Below are 20,412 nucleotides of genomic sequence, written 5' to 3'. Positions count from 1 at the left end.
GGGAATATTCTCATTCTCCCCTCGTTGGATTAGGAATGCTGATAGAAAGGAGTAGGTCCCTTTACCTAGGAGTCTAACCTGTCAGAGCTGTGTAGTCCATTAGAAAACAACTGTTTAGAAGGTAAACCAGAGCCATTGGGGAAGCAACTTGCTCCAGGCAGGCTACAAAGACAGGCAGTCCCTGGCTTCCTGGTGGTACAATAGGAAACACAGGGCTGTGAACGAGGACTCCAGGGCCTAGATTGTCATTCTGATTCTTAGACCACTTGCCCAAGACCCCAGGGTTCTATCATCTCCACAGTGAGAGGCCAGGGATATATAAAGGGTTAATATGAAGACTTAGGAGGTGGAAAGAAGGAGGCCATTGGAATTCTTCAGAGAAAGCCACCTACTCTTGAGAAAGCAAACCCCTATTTTGTATAACTACTGTTTGGAATTCTCTGCTGTTGTTTTAGACAGACTCTTATTCTAAAAAATAACTTTGCTTTCTAGCCTGCTTTAGCCTGCTTGTAATGAGGAAGATAAACTTAGCTGTCTGACCTTGTAGGGCAGAGACTAGATATGCCCATAATTTCAATGCCATGCCAGGTGCATTTTTTAATTGGATAGAACTGTGTTGTTTTCAAGGCCAGCTGCGAGATAACCACTAAGTGCACATAGGGCTGGCTCCTTAATAAAAAGGGAAGTTCTGCTTGTAGCCTTGCTTCGAATTTGAATTCATTTTCTCTAAGCCCATCGCGGTGAATAAAGTGTGTCTCTCCAAACTCTCCTGCATTGTTTGATTGATCCGAATCTCTGTAACACTCTCTGACCTGGAGCTAGTGAAGAGCAGAAAGGTAAGCTAACTCCTGCCTTGGCAGACCCAGACCACCCCAGAGGCTGCCAGCCTCATGACAGGACTTCCACCCCACCCACCACTTGCCTGCTCTGCTCTCTGGACAGTGCTTCCTCCCTCCTGGCAGGTAGACTACAACTTTACCAGGGCTGACTTGTCTAGCTGCCAGCCAGAGATGCGGAAGCAAGACTCCTTAAATTCCTGAATGCACCTGGGCCATGAAGATCTGGGAGACAGAATTAGCATCTGTCCTCCAGGGCCTGGGGATTTTTGTAAGGCAATCCCCAGCTCAGCCTGCCAGCAACTGTGAACACCCCCACCTTCCCACATACACTAATGAATATGGAGTTCTTGAAAGCCTTTGGTGGGATGGAGTTGGGGATTCCTGTAACCCAGGTGTGTCTTAACGACCTGTTCTCTCACCACAACTTTTTTTTTTTTTCAGAGAAGAAGATGTAACTGGACAAACAATGGGTCCATGCTGCCTGTCACGACGCAAGCCAGTTAAGCACAGACAGAATTGAATCATATATGAGCGTTTATTCCAATATTGATGGTAATATGGGTGAGCAGCAGGTCGTCCACAAAAATCTGCTCTGCAGCACACCATAAGCCAGCACTTATATAGGTAGAAGTACAGAGGAAAGTAGGCAAAAGGGCAAATGGGCAGTTTACAGATACACAAAGGGCTGGGGATCTTCAAAGGCCTTAGTGATATGCAAGGGCTGGGGTTACATGGGGAAATAGCCAAGGGGTAGGCCAAATGGGCAGTTAACAGGTAAGCAGGCTGGAGATCTGCAAAGGCCTGCAGGTATGCAAAAATGGGTTGGGGATTCTGATTTCTGGCTCTGGTTTCTGCAACAAAGTCGTTAACCTTTCCATGATAATGGGCAGCTCCAAACTGGGAGGGCGGGCTGCATTTCCAAGTGAAACTCCCACGTCCTGAGTGCAGCTGTCAGCCAAGTTAGAATGTGCCTTCTTTAATCAGAACAAAACAATCACAGTTAACAGAGCACGATTAATATTTCTTACAATACTAGCTAGTTCCCCAACATTCTATTTCTGCCTCCTTTCAGAGAGAGAGAGAGAGAGAGAGAGAGAGAGAGAGAGAGAGAGACATCAATGATGAGAATCATTGATTGGCTGCCTCCAGCATGCCCCACAGGGGATTGAGCCCACAACCCTGACCAGAAATTGAACCGTGACCTCCTGGTTCATAGGTCAATGCTCAACCCTGAGCTGGCAGGACTCTCACCACAACTTCTGAGAGTAGATCTAATAAGGGAGGTAGGAATGGCGTCCCCTCCCCCACATCCCCAACATACCCAGAACACCACGCCACAGAACTTTCTGTGTTCTGCTTGAAGCATAGTAATCCCTCCTTTGGAAAAACTGCTGTTTGAAACTGCTGTTTGAACTACTCTGTTATTCTTAGTCTCTTATTCTGTAGGTCAACTCTGTTATTTTTAGACTATAAAATAACTTTGTTTTTAGCTTGAATAATAGAAAAGATAAACTTAACTCTCTGACCTTGCAAGCTAGCCATATAAAGAGGCTGATACACTGATACTGATAATAATTCCCATATTCTGCCAAGTGTTTGTTCATCCAAGGTTAAAGTTGTCTATACAGATATGGTATGTACTCAAGGTTACAAGCTGTCTTACACAAAGAACTAAAAGGATATAAAAAAGAAATACTCCCTCCTGTGTTTGTTCAGAATTTGACAGAGGTAATCTGCTCTGAACCTGTGCACAAGAAAGATGACTCCTAACTAATTGGCTCATTAAGGTGACTTGTCCAGCTCGCTGATTTGCAATACAACATGCTGAATGCCACCAGCTTCATAGACCCTAATTAATCCTAGCACAAAGGCTTTCAAAGCCACTTCTGGGTCAACACCTCCCCTTCCACAACCTCACTTTCCCTAAGCCCAGGATTAGCCTCATGAGCTGGGCTGCTGAGGCCAGTTCAGGTTCTTGAATTGCTTAGGGCCTGAGGAGTTGTTGGGAGTCAGTGAGTGTTGGAAGCTGTGGAGGCCAGGAACCCATGGGAGAGATTCAGGGCCAGCCACTTGGCCAATAAATGAGGATCTTCAGTCCTTATTCACCAAAAATCTCCATTGCGCCTGGCCAACGTGGTCAGTGGTTGAGAATTGACCTATGAACCAGGTCACAGTTCAATTCCCGGTCAGGGCATATTCCTGGATTGCAGGCTTAATCCCCAGTGTAGGGCATGCAGGAAGTAGAAAAATGATTATCTATCATCATTGATGTTTCCATCTGTCCTTCTCCTTTCCTCTCTAAAATCAATTTAAAAAATATTTGTTTTTTAAAAAATCCTCAATCACTGCTTCCTGAAATGACAAGTCAGAACCGTGATTCTCTCTCCAGCGTGCCCCAAACTCACTTCCACCTTCCCCACTCATAACTGACTCGATTGCTCAAGCCTTTTGTCTTCATGCTTCTCTTCCACCTTTGAGCTCTTTCCTTGTTGTACTCTCTACCGAGCCACATACATTTACTCTTTTCATCACACCATGTAAGTAATTGCTGCTGCCTATGATTATATCTGGTGATTTTTGTGGCTATTCATATGGTTGCCCATCTCAGGTTAGTTTTCAGCCACACATTTTCTGCAGGTACCAAGACATACCCTTGCAAATGCCATCTGCTTGTAAGATAATGCTGCTGCATCTTGCCATTGTTCAGATTCCTAGGTGGAAGTTTTGGTGTGGCTTCTTTTAGCCCACCATCATTCTCACTGGATGTTCGCCGAACACTAACACGAGGTATCATGACATGGTTCCTATATAATGGTCAATGACTTTGTTAGCACGAGTACCACTAGAAAGTGGAAGTCATGCCCAGGAGCGCAAAGGGCAGGCCCACAGCTTAGGCAAGGAGGAAGAAAAAATGGAGGGAAATTGAAACAGGAAAGAAAGCAGATAAATACAAGTAGAAGGAAGAGGAATGATGACTCCAGAGGAAAGGCAAAACTGGAGTCTTTTGGAGCTCAGAGGTCCAAAATGTTTAGAAAAAGTAGGGCAACCTTGCCAGATTCTCTGAGGGAACTTGCAGGATAAAGATTAGGGTATAGCCCTGGCTAGTTGTTCAGTGGTTAGAGTTATCGGCCTGCAGACCAAAGGATCATGGGTTCGATTTCTGGTCAAGGGTATGTACCTTGGTTGTAGGTTCAATCCCTGGCCCTCCTGTCGGGGAGAGAGCAGGAGGCAACCAATCAATATGTCTCTCTCACATCAATGTGGTTTTTTTTTGTTTTTTTCCTCTCCTCTGTCTCTATCTCTCTCCATCCCCCTTCCTTTCCACTCTCTCTAAAAATCAATGGAAAAAATACCCTCACTCCTCGAGTAAAAATAAAAAAATAAAAAAAAGATTAGGGTACAGAACCTAGGGGATGAGGGGTTGGCAAATAATTCCCATGGGTAGAAGGAAAAGGGGATGAGTAGAAAGGGTGATTGCCTTTGAGTGAGTGTTTATGGCATCAGCTGGATTTCATGACTTGAAAAATCAGGTGGGGAGTTCAGCAGGCTGGTCCAGTGTCTCATCATTTCAGTTGCTGAGGGAACAATGGCCTGTCTCCTTCTGTGTCCTCCGGAGTCCTGCTGAACAATTCATTGAACAAATTTTGTGTGAGAAGAGAGAGAAGAAACAAACTATGTGTTAGGTAATGTTTTGAGAACTTTTCATGAATCAACTCATTCAATCATCACAACACTATGAGGTAGGTCCCATTATAATCTCCATTTTAGAGATGAGGTATAGAGAACTCTTAAACATTTTGCTCTTCTGCTTCTCATTTAAACTTCACAGCAATTCTACAATTATATGTTATTTCAGTTTTACAAATGAGGAAACAGATTCCGAAAGAGTAAGTACTTCAACTAAAGTCACCCAGTTAGTAAATTACTGAGTTGGAATACTTGACCAAGCTTGTCTGAGTTCCTTTCAATATCTGTGTTCAGTTTGCTTTCATCAGTAGAGACAAACACTTGGCCTTGGTTTGGCCATCCATAAAATCATCCTAGTGGCAAATAGAAAAAGTTGCCTTAGCCTGGTAGTTTTTGGAAGATGTGTCTTTGGGGGTGGAGGTAAGATGACACATTTTCAAAATTGGCACGAGTCTTCTGGGACCCTTGCAGGACAGGAGAATTCTGGAAAATAGTTTAATTCCTATCTTCAGCAGATCTGACAGGGCCAGAGGAGAAAGCCCGAAAAAGATCTGGCTGCCCTTCACCCTGCATGGGCTCAAGGGAACTGCTTGTGTAGCTCTGAATAACCCACTCTATGAAAAATATTCTGGGAATTTCCTTATGCGGCAGGGCATTTGACTGGATGATTTCACTGTGCCAGATGAACTCTCGTCCCCATCCTACCAGAGATGAGAATTGGCACTATTCAGCCTTGAGAATGAACATTAAAAGAAAGGGCGCAAAGATATTTAAAGGCATGAAAGGTTACCTTGAGGAAGATGGGAACCAGTTTACCTCCATTTCTACTGTGGCTTGACAAGGAGAGATTTTGAATACAGCTATAGGGATTAAGATTAGCTTTAAAGAACTTCCTGATACAGTGGAGAGATGCTGGAGTAGATTACATCAGGTTTAAAAACATGAGGTGTGAGTCTATTTAGACTGGTGCTGTCCAACAGAAATATAATGGAGGCATATATGTAACTTTAAATTTTTTAGTGGCCATATTTAAAAAGTAAAAAACCTCCAACAGGTTAAGTCTAATTTTATAATATATTTTATTTAACCCAATAGATCCAAAATATTATCAACAAAATAATGTAATCAATGTAAAAATAATAAATGAGATACTTCACATTGTTTTTTGTGTTGTTTTCAAAATCCAGTGTATGTTACACTTAACATCTCAACATAGACTAGTCACTGTCAAGTGATTAATAGCCATTATGTGGCTTTTGGCCACTGTATTGATCAGCACAAGTGTAGAATTGCTAATGACTGTCAGACTTAACAGTTCTGCATCTTGCCATTGTTCAATGGCAAATACAAGATAAGTCTGGTGTTATCTAAAGGCAGAAAGTTCTCTAGAACAACTGGGGGCCTATGAGGGTAAAGGCCAAGAAAATGTTACCTTTTGGACCCCTCTCAGCCTTCCTCGTTGTTGGAAATATGAAGACCTCCGGCAATTTTTAGAACCCACTTGGCAGTGTTCTGTGTTCTCTTTCTGTAGAGAAAACCCTGACTCCCTCAGGTCTGTCAGATTCAGTGTTTGGGGGCAGTGAGCCCAGCTGGGAAGAGCACTATGCCCAGGAGAAAAGGAAAGGGTTCCATCCTGGGGTAGACAGGTAGCTCTATTCTCTCCCTACCCCCTAACCCCGCCTGTCTGTCTTGCTGATGTGAATAACTGGTCACAGGAGGAGCCAGGCTGGACAGAGGAGATGGAGTGGGTGAAATCTGCCCCTGTCTGTGCTGTGTGTGGGACATAAGCACTGTCCTGGCCTAGTCTCTCTTAAACACACTGTTGCAAGGTTTCTCTGTCTGAGATACCCCCTCTCCAGGTACCTACGAGGCCCTCACCCTCACTTTGTCCTCATCCCTGCACAATGTCATCTGCTCTAAAAGAGCTACCCAAGCCCCCACCCCATCACTCTTTCCTCTCACCCAGTTTTATTTTCCTTTAACAGTTACCACTTCCTCACATTATGAATTTAGTTGTTCACTGTCTGCCTTCCTCATTAGAATGTGAACTCCATGCCACCAAGGATTTCATCTGGTTCACCAATACACACCCAGGGTCTAGCTCGAAGTCTGAAACATAGGTGCTCAATAAATATATTTTTTAACTAAAATTTTTTTTATTAATCCTCACCCGAAGATATTTTTACATTGATTTTTTTAAAAACATATTTTATATTTTAAATATTTTTTATTGATTTTTTACAGAGAGGAAGAGAGAGGGATAGAGAGTCAGAAACATCGATGAGAGAGAAACATCGATCAGCTGCCTCTGCACACCCCCTACTGGGGATGTGCCCGCAACCAAGGTACATGCCCTTTGACCGGAATCGAACCTGGGACCCTTCAGTCCGCAGGCCGACGCTCTATCCACTGAGCCAAACCGGTTTCAGCTTTTTTTTTTTTTTTTGAGAGAGAGTAGAAGGGAGGGGGAGAGACACAGAGAAAGAAACATTGATGTGAGAGAGACACATCAATTGGTTGCCTCCCACACATGCCCCGACCTGGGCTGGGGGAGTCAAGCCTGCAGTGGAGGTATGTGTCCTTGACTGGAATCAAACCTGAGACCCTTCAGTCTACTGGCCGATGCTCTATCCACTGAGCCAACTTGGCTAAGGCTCAATAAATATTTTTTTACTGAATTCATTCTGAAAGAAAAACTTGTAATTCAGAGGAGAACCAATGTACTGAGGGAGCCATATAGCACACTTCCATTTTTTTCTCATAAAATTTCTGAATTTGTATCCATTCACTTGTATGTGAACCACAAGATGAAATACATGAGAGAAATTGTAGCTATTTCCCAAGCATCTTGGAAAGGAAAACCTGATTCTTCTATTCCTTACAATCTTCCTTCATAGTGTTCCTGGAAGTTTGCTCCCTCTCTGTCTCGTCATTAGAGTTCAATGGTTAAAAAAATAGCCCTAGCCAGTTTGGCTCAGTTGATAGAGCATCGGCCTGCGGACTGAAGGGTCTCGGGTTTGATTCCGGTCAAGGGCACATGCCCGGGTTGTGGGCTAGATCCCCAGTAGGGGGCGTGTAGGAGGCAGATGATCAATGATTCTCTCTCATCGTTGATGTTTCTATCTCTCCCTCCCTCTCCCTTCCTCTCTGAAATCAATAAAAATATATTTGAAAAAAATAATGACATCGAGCAGACCCTCAAGCCTCAGAGGGATGGCAGAGGAGGGTGAGGGTGAGGGTAAGAGATCAACCAAAGGACTTGTATGCATGCATATAAGCAAAACCAATGGACACAGACAATAGGGAGGAGAAAGCCTGTGCTGAGGAGCAGGGGAGGGCTGGGAGAAATCAATGGGGGAAAGGAGACATGTAATACTTTCAACAATAAAAAAATTTAAAAAATAATAATGAGAGGAGAGAACGGAGGTGAATCACTGGTAAAGACACAGATAACCCAAGTGAGGTTACAACTGGCCACAGAACATTCCCTGATGCTCTCCATCATCATAACAAAGGGATTTCTTTCGCCTCTGACAAAGAAGAGCTCAGAGTTTTGTATTGCAAGAACATTCCTGTTCACTCTGAAACTTTGGGTAAAATACAAATTTACAAAGGAATAAACCAAGGACCATAAAAAGGCAAAAGAGAGTCTCCTTACTCCTGAGTCCTATCCCAGATGGTGAGATAGTGAGTGAGGTAATATTAGTTTGGACCGAAGAACACAGGGTGACTCAGCTACATTCCAGAGAATGGCATTTCCTGAGTACAAGTGCTTCCTAGGACCAGGCAACAAAGGCCTTATCAGACCGACTAGAGAAGAGGAACTCATGTCCCCAACCTCACCCCATCCAAATCATAAATTCCAAAGTCTTCATTCTACACTGCAGGTATATTTAGTCTTCCCTGGAATGCAGTCTACAGACCTAAGTGCACTTGAGTCCTGAGACATCTTGACCCTGTTATTAGGCTGCCCAAGACAACCCTGCTAAGTGCCTAGAGTCATCTCACTCTTGTTCATTGATAGCATTACTCCTCTGAAAATCCTATATAATAAAACCCTACAATGCAAATTGACCAAACAGTGGAAAGACCGGCAGAATGACCGGTTGCTATGACACACACTGACCACCAGGGGGCAGACGCTCAATACAGAAGCTGCCCCCCTGGTGGTCAGTGTGCTCCCACAGGGGGAGCACCACTCAGCCAGAAGCCAGGCTCAAGGCTGGCGAGTGCAGCGGCAGTGGTGGGAGCCTTTCCCGCCTCTGCAGCAGCAGTAGTGCTAAGGAGCAGCGAGCTGAGTGGTAAGGAGCAGCAAGCAGGCGGGTGGTAATGAGCGAGGAGTCCCAGACTGTGAGAGGGCACAGGCCAGGGTGAGGACCCCCCACCCAGTGCACGAATTTTGTGCACTGGGCCTCTAGTTGAATTAATAAAGGACTCTTGAAGATGTTGAAGAATTTTCAAACCTAAGGAATGAATTGCTGAGAGTAAAGTTGGAGGAGACACCGTTCAGTGTTGGGGCCTGCCCAGCATCCCAGTATGCAGGTCACTCACTGATTTGTTAGTGCATACACTTAATCCCATGGAATCAACCACCAGAAACCAGCACAACGTGTCAGTGGATCCTTTTCGACCTTTATCCCAGGCAAATGTGTGGTGGTAGTAGATGTCAAGGCATGGGAAGGAACTGAAATATTTCACTAAAACAGACTCTAATTGAAGCCAGGATCTGTTGGTCCAGAACTTGATAAATGGAATCATACTATAGTTTGGTTTTCATTTCATGTTTATCATTTTTATCAAATTATCATATATATTTTTTAAATTATTTTTACTGATTTTAGAGAGGGAGGGAAAGGGATAGAGAGAGATAGAAACATCAATGATGAGAGAGAATCATTGATCAGCTGCCTCCTGCACACCCCCTAGTGCGGATCAAGCCCACAACCCAGGCATGTGCCCTTTACCGGAATCAAACCTGGGACCCTTCAGTCCACAGGCCAACGTTCTATCCACTGAGCCAAACTGGCTAAGGATATATATATATATATATATATATATATATATATATATATATTTATTATTGATTTCAGAGAGGAAGGGAGATGGAGAGAGATAGAAACATCAATGATGAGAGAGAATCATTGATTGACTGCTTCCTGCACGTCCCCTACTGGGGATTAAGCCTGTGACCCGGGCATGTGCCTTGACTGGGAATAGAACCGTGACCTGCTGGGTCATAGGTCCTTTTGGCATAATGGAAACTGAGCGAGACTTGGGAGACAGAACACAAGGGTTTGATTCCTATGGTTCTGCTGTATAATAAGTGAGTCTTGGGCAAGTGTTCTAAGTCTTAGTGTATTCATTTCCTGGGGCTGTCATAACAAAATACCACAAACTGGGTGGCTCACAGAAGAGAAATGTATTGCCTCACAGATGTAGAGGCTACAAGTCCACGATCAAGGTGTTGGCAGGGTTGGTTCCTTCTGAGGGCTGTGAGGAAGGTTCTGTTTGAGGCCTCTCTCCTAGCTTCTAATGTTCTGCAGGCAATTCTTGCCATCCCTTAGCTCATAGATGCATTACCCCATTCTCAGCCCTCATGCTCACATGGTATTCTACCTGTATGTCTCGCTCTGTGTCCAGATTTCCCCTTTTAATAAGGACATATACTCATATTGGATTAGGGCCCACCTTACTGATCTCATTTTAACTTGATTACCTCTGTAAAAGCCCTGTCTCCAAACAAGATCATCTTCTGGGGTACTGGAGGTTAGGACTTTAACAAATGAATTGGGTAGGACACAACCCACAGCACATAGCTAGTTTCCTCAGCTGTAAATGGGGTTCATGATACAAATTCTTCCTCATACTATTGTGGTGGTTGTGAAAGTGGTCCATAGGAAACCAGAGGATACCTGGTTTGTCTGAATGTGCACTTGCCTTGGTAGTGTTTGGACCAGACCGTGTCCCTGGGGAGCAGGGCTCTGGTGGGTACTCATGCTGTGAGTGTCCACCACATGCGAGCAGGTGCTTGACCAAAGCATTTTGATGATAGTGAAGACAAAAGGCCAGAGAGAAAAATCTGAAGACAGATGAGCTAGCACTATGTAAGTGTGGGTGAGGAAGTGGAGCCCAGGACACTCCATACACTGCTGACTGAAGTGAACACTTACATAAATATTTTGGAGGGTGATTTGGCATTATCCATGAATGGGGAAGCAATTCCACTCTTAGGTATATACTCTAGAGAAATGCTTATACATGTCCCCAGGAAAGATGTGCAAAAATGTTCATAGCAGCATTGGTTGGGAAAAAAAAAAAAGGAAAGAAAAAAGAAAACCTAAATTTTCTAAATATGACATGTTCATATAGAGGAATACTATACAGCTGTTAAAGTGAATGAATCAGAGCAATGTGTATCTCATGGATGAATCTCACTAGTAAAATATTGAGAAGAAAAAAAAAAGACAAGTTGCAGAAGAATATATGCGATGGGTCAGGCAAAACTAAATGCTGTATTGCTCAGGATACATACAGTTATATGTATAAAGAGTATAAAGACAAGTGTGGGAGCAACAAACACCAAATTCAGGAGGGATGTCATACAGGGAGAAGGAAAAGTATAAGCGGAGCTTCAGCTGTATTTGTAGTATTTTTTTATTTTCACTTTTTTTTTTCCCAATTGATTTTTTACAGAGAGGAAGGGAGAGGGATAGAGAGTTAGAAACATGGATGAGAGAGAAACACCGATCAGTTGCCTTCTGCAAACCCCCTACTGGGGATGTGCCCGCAACCAAGGTACATGCCCTTGACCTGGAATTGAACCTGGGACCCTTCAGTCTGCAAGCTGACACTCTATCCACTGAGCCAAACCGGTTAAGGCATGTAGTATTTTTTTAAAAGGAGGTCCACACAAGTAAGGTGTATCCCTTCTTCTTTATAACTTCCTGCTTGTTTGAATTAGGACTTTTTTTTTTTTTTTCTTTTAAGCCAGGGCTGGAGGAGCCTTACATAAAACAGAGGGAGAAGCTGGGCCGACTTGTGAGAAGATTCAGAGTTGCTCTTGCCACCCCTGGAGCCCAGACCCCAGAGTAATGGGAACTGATGGGCCACACTGAAAGGCTGAGCCCAGAAAGGTCTCCTGTTGAGGGGAGGAAAGGGAGGGAGGACATTTTGATGCTGCCCCCTCTGGTTCTGAACCTAGTTCTTGGCCTGCACCCGAACTCCTGGGCTGCAAGAACCCCAGGTGGAGGAGATGGGGGTAGGGAGGTGGTGGAGGGCTGCAGAGCATTCTGGTACCCAGGCCCATGGATGCACATGCCTGCATGTCTCACTCATACCAAGCACACCCACGCAGGCTGCCACCCCCACTGATACACACTGCCTTTCAAACAACCTGGCTTGGGCACCCTGACAGTCCACAGCACCTTTACAGCCCTTCACGCATGCACACCCCCCCCTTCCACCGCCCACCCTGGCCAGAACCCCAGAACTGGAGCTGCTGCAGAGCCCGCCAGTGGCAGGCCCCCCCCGCCCCCCCCGCCCTCTCCAGCGCTGCGTTTTTCCAGCAGATCTCACTCCCTCTACTGTATGCTCTGGGAATTGGTGTCTGACGCGGCTGCTCCTGCACATTATTTATTTATTTCCTCTTCCTCCCGCCCAGACCCTCCTGTCAGGAGAGCTGCAGCCCAGACGGAGACAGGCAGGAAGCTACAGGGACACAGGAGGCAGAGGACGGCAGGAGGACCTCTCAGAAGCCCCCACCCGGTACACCAAGCTCCTCAAGTCTCCCAGTGGCCATGAGCACCAGGCAGGAGACCAGAAGAGAGGGGGGAGACTCCAGCAGGAGGGGACAGGGGGCAGAGCTTCGGGACCGAGCCCACCTGAGCCAGCAGCGCCGGCTCAAACAGGCCACCCAGTTCCTGCACAAGGACTCCGCCGACCTGCTGCCCCTGGACAGCCTCAAGAGGCTGGGCACCTCCAAGGACCTGGTGAGGAAGCCCTCTCCCCTTCCCCAGACCCCCCAGAAGACCTCTGGCCCTCTCTCTCTCCATCTCTTTCCCCCCTACCCCGAGGGTGGGAGTGATGACATTTAACTGGGGACCCTAAACCTTCATATTCCCCTCCCTCACTGAGAGTGGGAACAGGCAGACCCGCCAACTTGAGGGGCTCCCTCTGATCATTCTCAGCTCTTCATCGGGAATATTCCCATGACTTGTGGCTCCGAGGGACCCGATTCTCATTGCTCAGCTTTTCTCCCAAAACCCAAGGCTTATCTGGGAGTGAGCTCTGCTGTTTGGGAGTAGAGGTTTTTAGGGGCACGGAGCCTCTGGGGCAGTTGATTACAGCTGGAGGGCCTGGAGGATTGGCCAGTTTAGGGTTATGATTTCCTTCCTCTCCCTAAACCAGAGTCTCTCACACCAGCTCTGGCCACTCATGGGCTTTCCCCCCTCAGAACGAAGCATTAAAGGCCTCCCTCCTTGCCAAAGCACCAGGATTTCTAACGGCGCCTGCCAGGCCACCTGGCCTCCTGAGGGCCCCTTCCTCCCTCTAAGCCTCCCTCCAGGCCCCTTTCCTCCCATCCTCCTGCAGCAGCTCTGGCCTCCAGGGGGAACGGGGTGGGGGAGTCACCGTGGGAGGTGAGTGGTCAGGGACCTGCATATGTGCATCCCCCTCAGAGACGGTGGTGAGGAGCGCGGGCTTTGGAGACACGCTGCTTAGATTCAGATTCTGCTCTGCTGCTTGGGCAGGTTACTCTATGTCTCTGCCTCAGTTTCTTCACCTATTAAATATAACAAAATTAATAGTATCTACCTCACAGGGTTGTTGCAAGAGTTAACATGCGCTAAAACCCATAAAAGACTTAGAACAGTACCTGAGTGAGAGAAAGCCATGTGTAAATACTAATTATTACCATTCCTTCAGCTACTATTCCACGTAGCCTGGGAGAAAGGAAGCTCTGTAGGATCCAGAGAACCTGGCAGCATATCTGGCCTCTTGGTCGTAACAGAAAGGAAGGCTTTTGTACAAAGGTTTGGGAGCACTCTGTTCACTCTCCCGTCTCCTAGTCAGAGGGTCTGAGAGGAGGGTGGGTACTCCTGCAACCTGAGAGGCACCAAGGCATTTCTGGGGGCCTCAGGCCACTCTGGCAGCTCCTGCTCCCTGAGAACCTCACAACCCCTCACTGCCCTTCTTGCCCTCATCCTACTTTCCATATTCCTCCCAGCCAAATGTTCCCCCTCCAGAACCTTGCCCAGAGGCTAGGCAACCCCCTAGTCCCACCGAGCAGCCCCCCAAAAGGAAAAGCGATCAGACTAAGATTTCAATTGAGAGAACCTCCTCTTCGCAAGCATAGCAAGCACAGGTGAGAAACGACGACGGACAGTGAAGCAGATTTTTTGCTCCCAGTGGCTAGGACCTTTCAGCCTCTACCCTTAGGGGACCATCTATTTGGCCCTGGAGAAGGGCCACCCCCATGGGAAAGGTGGGAGGAGACCTGGGAACTGCGAGCTGCTCTTTCTGGCCATTCCCAGAGCTCGCTGCCCTTTTCCCAGAGTTGGGTCTCCTGCTGGCAGCCTTGCAGGCGGAGCAGCCTCAAGGGCCTCATTAGGCCATGGGTGGAAAAACAATCCCAGGCTCCCAAGGAGAGAGGGCAGGTGGAGAAGCATGTGTGGAGCCTGGAAGGATACAGTATTCTTCAGCAAGTATATGCTGGGCTGAGCCCAGCAAAACAGAGAAATGAATGAGGTACAGACCTGATCTCAAGCACTCTCCAAGTTAATGGGGGAGTGAAATCCACAAAGAACATCTGTGAGGAGCATGACAAAGGGGACTACCCCAGCCTTGTGTGTGGAGGGAAGAGCACAGAGAGGTCAGAGAGCGCTCCCTGGAGAAGGTAAACCTGCGCTAATTACCAGATGCACGTGGAACCCCAGACGTTTCTCCTGATAGTTTAGTTCTTGAACAAAGTGTGTTGAGCTAGTCATCCAGTCTCCGGAAGAGGCGAGAGCAGAAGCAAAGGCACGGAGGTGGAAAAACAGCCTGTGCAAGCAGGTGGCTGGGGCAGGGAGTGGGGTGGGGTGGGGTGGGGTGAGATGAGGCAGAGTCGGGGAGTGACCAGGTCATCTGGGCTGTGGATCTCCTTAAAAAGTTTGAGCTCTACCATGTAAGCAATGGGGAGGGGGGGTGGTTTGATGGATTTTAAAAAGAGGAGTAACATGTTTAGTTTTGTTTCATTTGGGTACTTCTCAAATTTTAATGAGCACACCAATTATCGGGGCATCTTGTTAGAATTGAAGCTTCTGATTCAGTAGCTTTTCTGCATTTCTTCCAAGTGATGTTAAAGTTGCTGATATGAGGACCACACTTTGAGTAGCAAGGGTTTTAGATAATCATTGGCTTTGAGCAGGTGTAGCTGAGAGGCGACAGTACTGGAGGCAGGTTCTTATGAAGGCAGAGGCACCCCAGTGAAGCAGGAGAGCTGGGGTGAGTCTGGGATAAAGGCAGCAACAGCAAGCAGGATGGGCTACAGCACAGGAGGCAAAGCTGGCAGAATTTGGAAAGAGATTGGTCAGGGTTCGGGGAGGGGTTGCAGGTGAATGAGAGTCCAAGGATGACTCCCAGCATCCAATTTTGAAGATTTTAACTTTCTCCTTTTTTTTTTTTTGGTTACTTTGATTTCTATTAATCACACCATCAACCCTGGGACCTGCAACCCATTCAAGGATAAGGTCAACAAAGTGGGGAAAATGCCCAAACAAACAAAAATCCTGTTGTAGACTTGAGACAGAATTTCCCCTAAGCAGAATACTAGTTCCTGAAATGTACCATCAGCCAATATTAATCAGTCAAACCCAGATGGGCTATTCCCTTCCCATTTCTTCATTGCTGAGCAATTATTGGGGTCCCAGGAAATGGGCATGATTTGATACTGGGTTCACTCTGCTATAATGATCTAACTGCTGGGAGTCTTGGGTAAGCTCCTGCCCCTTTCTTACTCCTGTGAGACTCAGGACTGGGTGGGATTAGAGACAATGTCCTGGGATATCTAAGGTGGGGAACCGAGCAGCCTGGAAACTTGGCTTCAGACCTATCTTCCTTCATTGTTCTGTGATGGAGCTAGCAGCCGCATAGCGTGATCCAAAGACGCCTGTTAGAAGGAAACCAGAGTCGGAGTCAGGGGGAGTCTCCCCTGGTGCAGGCCCTGATGCACGGCCAGGAGAACAGGAGGAAGACGAACACGCCAGAGATTCCAGCTCTTCTGGTCAATTGCAAGGTGAGAGGCCTCCCAGGGCACTGGCTTTCCTTAACAATCCTGCCTGTGACTGTCTCACTTCACCCACTCTCCTTCCTGCCCTGGTAGTGAGGGAAGGAAGGAGGGAGAAAAGGAACCTCTCTCCTAAGCCTGGACCAAAAAATGGGATCCTCTATCTTCTTTACTCTTTGCCTCAAACCATCTTCCCTCTGTGCAATTCCACCATGACTCCCTTTCCTTTATCAAAGTATAATCTTTAAGTGTGAATATGTAAATGATCTTCAGTGTGCTCTACATAATAATGTGTGCATGGATGGATAATGCAACCCTCCTGGAAAAGCTCATGTGATGGCCTCATCATCTCTGAAGCCATTTAACCACCCGCCCATACTGAACCTTCCTAATAAATGCCCACTGCTCTTAGGCCACTGTTTTCGCTCAGCATTTCCTCTGCCTGCTTTGCAATCATTTTATGTCCACATTCCACAATCTCTTAAGCCTCAAATGTTACCTCTGCCTTGCAACCTTTCGAGTTCCCCAGTAGGAAATAGCCTTTCCTCATAGGACACTTTACTGACAATCCTTTCATAGGTCTTAAGACGCTATCATACAGCAGCTACATTTCACTTCCCTTAGGCTCTGAAAAAATAGTATTCATTGCTGTGCCTTCCAGCAACATCTATACATAGTAGATGCTCAGTAAATGTTTGGAATGAGCCCTGGCTGGTTTGGCTTACTAATTAGAGCATCAGCTTGTCCTCAGACTGAAGAGTCATGGTTTCGATTCCTGATCAAGGGCATGTACCTCGACTGCAGGCTTAATCCTCAGCCCCCGTTGAGGTCTGTGTAGGAGGCAACCAATCGATGTGTCTCTCTCACATTCTCTCTAAAAAAATCAATGGAAAAAATATCCTCAGATGAGGATTTAAGAAAAAAAGTTTGGAATAAGAAAACCATGTGTTTGTGATATGCAAGTGTAACCCAAAATGTCTGTATATGTCCAAAAGAAAATGAACGTGTCTTCCTTTGCTTCCCATGGTGAACGTCTCTCTTGCTCACATTTGAATGTCCCAGCAAGATATCCCAGTCTCCTTATCCCCCCTGGCACTCCAACTAGATTTCTCTAACCTGGTGGCCTTCAGCTTCCCAAGAACTCCTCTAGACCAGGGGTGGGGATAGTCTGGCCCGTGGGCCATATAAGGACCGCGAAATCATTTGGTCTGGCCCTGCAAAGGCATTAGGAGTTGGTTAAATGTTTGACCAAATAGAGTAGGCTAATTTTTAAGTTGATAGTTTTGTATGGCCCAAGAATGATGTTATAAATATCCAACTGGCCCTTGGCAGAAAAATGGTTCCCCACCCCTGCTCTAGACAAACAGATATCCATTTCTGGTCAAATTGTTCCCAAACAGATGGACTCACCATCCCATGCAGCTCACTTCCTTTTTTTGATTTTTTTTTTTTTTATCTGAACCAGTTTTTTCTCAGTTGTACAAGTACCATGAAAACCACTTTTAAAGACACAGTTCATTCCTTTCATTCATTTCTGAAAGGCTGGGAAGGTGAAGTTCCCCAGTCCATTCTCCTGGGACTCACTGACTCTCCCACAACCCTCTTTCTCAGTGTCAGGACCAGGTTCTCAGGGTGGCCGTGGACACAGGCACCCACTACAACCAGATCTCCACTGGATGCCTCACCCGCCTGGGGTAAGAGTATGGCCCAAAATAGTGGATGGGGATTGGGGCTTCCTTTGGGAGTGAGTGATGATATTGTGAAATTAGACAGTAGTGACTATATCTGTGAATACAAAAACCCACTTAATTGTACACTTTAAAAGGGTGATGACTCCTATGGTATATGAACTATATCTAGTTGATGGGGCTCTGACAGAGAAGATAAGGCTTTAGACCCTATCAGGGGCCAGGGATTGGATGAGAACCCAGTGTGGAGGGGGGGACGTTAGCTGACTAAAGGAACAGGAGTTGGGGCTGTGGTGGCAATAACCCTTGCTTCCCAACCACAGGTTAGGGAACAGGGACCCAGCACCTGGACTCCCACCCCAGGTGGAGCAGCTGGAGCTACAGCTAGGCCAGGAGACTGTGGCATGCTCAGCTCAGGTGGTGGGTAAGTCCTCCCTTAATCAAAACCCCACTTCTCATCTCTTCTACCTTCTTTCCTGGGGGAGGTGAAGGGCGGGGGAAGGGGGGCAAAGGCGGAATTTCAGCCCTGTCAGCACCAGACAAGGCATCACCAAAGGTGCTCTATCCTCAATATCTGTGCCAAGATTCTCAGACCTGGGGGGTGGAGTGGGCAAGAAGGGGCACGCACTGACAGGAGGGCAGCAGTGACCACCGGGTACCCTCCAGAGTCTTGTTTTCATGTGGCTCTTGCAGATGTGGAGAGTCCTGAATTCTGTCTCGGACTGCAGACTCTGCTTTCTCTCAAGGTAAGGAGGACACTAGCACTTTGGGGCCTGACCAAGGGCTGGGAAAGAGAGGCAGGAAGCACAGGTGTGGAAGCCTGGGTCAGGTTCCAGTGAAAGACATGATGTGGGACTGCAGCTTTGCTTCCTAAAGAGGTTCCTGATCTGCCCACAAGTGAAAAATGTGGAGCACTGGGTCTTTCCCTGACAGGGGTCCAGGTGAATGGAAATGGGGAAGCAGGAGGGGGAACAATTAAGAGGTGGCTGGGAGACAGGTTACCTGAGGAGGTAACCTCACATTTCCCCCTCCACCCCCCACAGTGCTGTATCGACTTGGAACACCGAGTGCTGCGGCTGAAAGCCCCCTTCCCAGAGCTGCCCTTCCTACCTTTGTACCCAGAGCCTGGCCAGTGACTGCTGGCCCCATCAGTCCCCAGGGGGAAGTACTGTGACTTAGGGAAGAGCCATGTGGGGTCTGGGGACATTACTACAGCCAGGTAGCTGGGGATCGCTTTGTCTGTGCCTTCTGTCACCACCTTGATCCTGCTGTTCCATTTCCCTGTCGGCCACATTCTTCTCTGCTTCTTGGCAACTTCCCTATCCCCCAGGAGTTTTCCCAGAGGGCCCAGGATCTCAGGGCTCTGGTTTCCCTGTTCTCTCTCATTCCCCTCCAGAGAAGAGCAAAGCCAAATCAGGACTGCAGAAAATGACACAAGCATCCTGGCCAGTGTGGCTCAGTTGGTTGGGTGTCATCCAGTGCACAGAGAGGTTGCCAGTTAGGGCATATGCCCAGGTTGTGGGCTCGGTCCCTGGGGAGGGGCGTGCAGAAGATGTCTCCCTCTCACATCGATGTTTCTCTCTTTCCCTTCCTCTCTCTCTAAAAATCAATTTTAAAATACCTTTTAAAAAAATTATACAAGGAAAATGGTGTTAGAAACTGGCCTCCACCTGTCCCCTGCCACCCCAAACTTCCTTGACTACCTTCACTCCCACATCTCTCACCTCACTTTCTGGGCTCATTATCTTTCAGATTAGATGGCCCACCTCCCCAACCAGCTCCCCAGCCCTGCTGGTGCCTACTGTTCTGATTCTGCACACGCCTGCTCACAGCTGAGTGGCGGGTGGGGGAGACACTGAACGGAATGATTCAACACACTAGGAAGGTGGCTTGGTAGAGGAATGCCAGCTCACAAGGCTGGGAGCTCTGTTAGTTACCTTGTCTGGGCTTGCAAACATCTGAGGCCAGTTATTATTTGATTACCCTGTGCAAAACCTTGGGTTTACCTCTAGTATTTGCTCCAGATATTTGTCCTCCACTTGCTTTTTCACCCACTGGGTCCCTGAACTTCAGCGAGTGTGTGCAAGAGCCCTGCAGAGAGCTGCCCCCAAAGGTGAACAGGATGGAGGGGTTGTCAGTACTCAGACTTCACCTAACCAGTAGTCCTTCTTATTTATAGAACTATCCATCTCATTAGACCTTCTTCCTACCCCTCATCTTGGGCTTCTTGAGCTAGACCTTGTCTTGTTTCGAAATCAGTGGCTTTCTGTCCCCTGGCAGGCTCTAAGCCAGTGATGGCGAACCTATGACACGCGTGTCAGCACTGACACGCGTAGCCATTTCTGATGACACGCGGCCGCTGAGGCAGCCGCATGCCGAGGATGAAACATTTGCAAAATAATGTTTTTTAAAAAAAAAACAAAAAAAAAAAACAAAATAATGTTTTTTCCTCAAAGTGACACACTACCCGAGTTATGCTCAGTTTTTTGGCGAAGTTTGACACACCAAGCTCAAAAGGTTGCCCATCACTGCTCTAAGCCAAAGCAAAGGGACAAGGAGGCTCTTCTGACTTCACTGTGAGGAAGAATCCAAACCTTAAGAAACTAGACCCCTGAGTGTCTTTCTGGCTGGTTTGAGCCTCTGAAATCATGGGTGAGTGGTAGAGGAAGAGAGTGGTGTAACGAATCTGACTAGGGAACTAGGACCTTAGGCTGGAAACAAAATCTTGAGCGTGGGGCAGGTTAGCAAAGAACCAAGATGCAAGGAACTGCCCTGTGACACCGGGCCTTACCTTTCTCTGCTACGTCCCCCGCCCTTACTGGGCGAGGAGAGGGGCTCACTGTCACAGTGTGATAGGGCCCTGGTCCCTCACTGCCTTGCTCCATGGGCTCTGCTTTCCTGGTCTCACCCTGCTCCTTTCGCTCCTGCCTCCTGC

At 47.1% G+C, this 20,412-nt stretch overlaps 1 protein-coding gene across 1 annotated transcript; it reads left to right on the top strand.

Moving 5' to 3' along the window:
- Window positions 1–12,160: 12,160 nt before the first annotated feature.
- Window positions 12,161–18,613, top strand: NRIP2 (nuclear receptor interacting protein 2). Its single transcript, XM_008143837.3, has 6 exons — window positions 12,161–12,514; window positions 15,646–15,798; window positions 17,401–17,483; window positions 17,801–17,901; window positions 18,171–18,223; window positions 18,521–18,613. Exons 1-6 carry the CDS (start codon window positions 12,323–12,325, stop codon window positions 18,611–18,613), a joined length of 675 nt encoding a protein of 224 aa, XP_008142059.3. The 5' UTR covers window positions 12,161–12,322.
- Window positions 18,614–20,412: the final 1,799 nt, after the last annotated feature.

The sequence above is a fragment of the Eptesicus fuscus genome, chromosome 7 (assembly GCF_027574615.1).
Source record: "Eptesicus fuscus isolate TK198812 chromosome 7, DD_ASM_mEF_20220401, whole genome shotgun sequence".
Classification (NCBI taxonomy): Eukaryota; Metazoa; Chordata; class Mammalia; order Chiroptera; family Vespertilionidae; genus Eptesicus; species Eptesicus fuscus.
The sequence above is the reverse complement of the archived record's forward strand: the minus strand, read 5'-3'. Positions and strand labels throughout refer to the sequence as shown.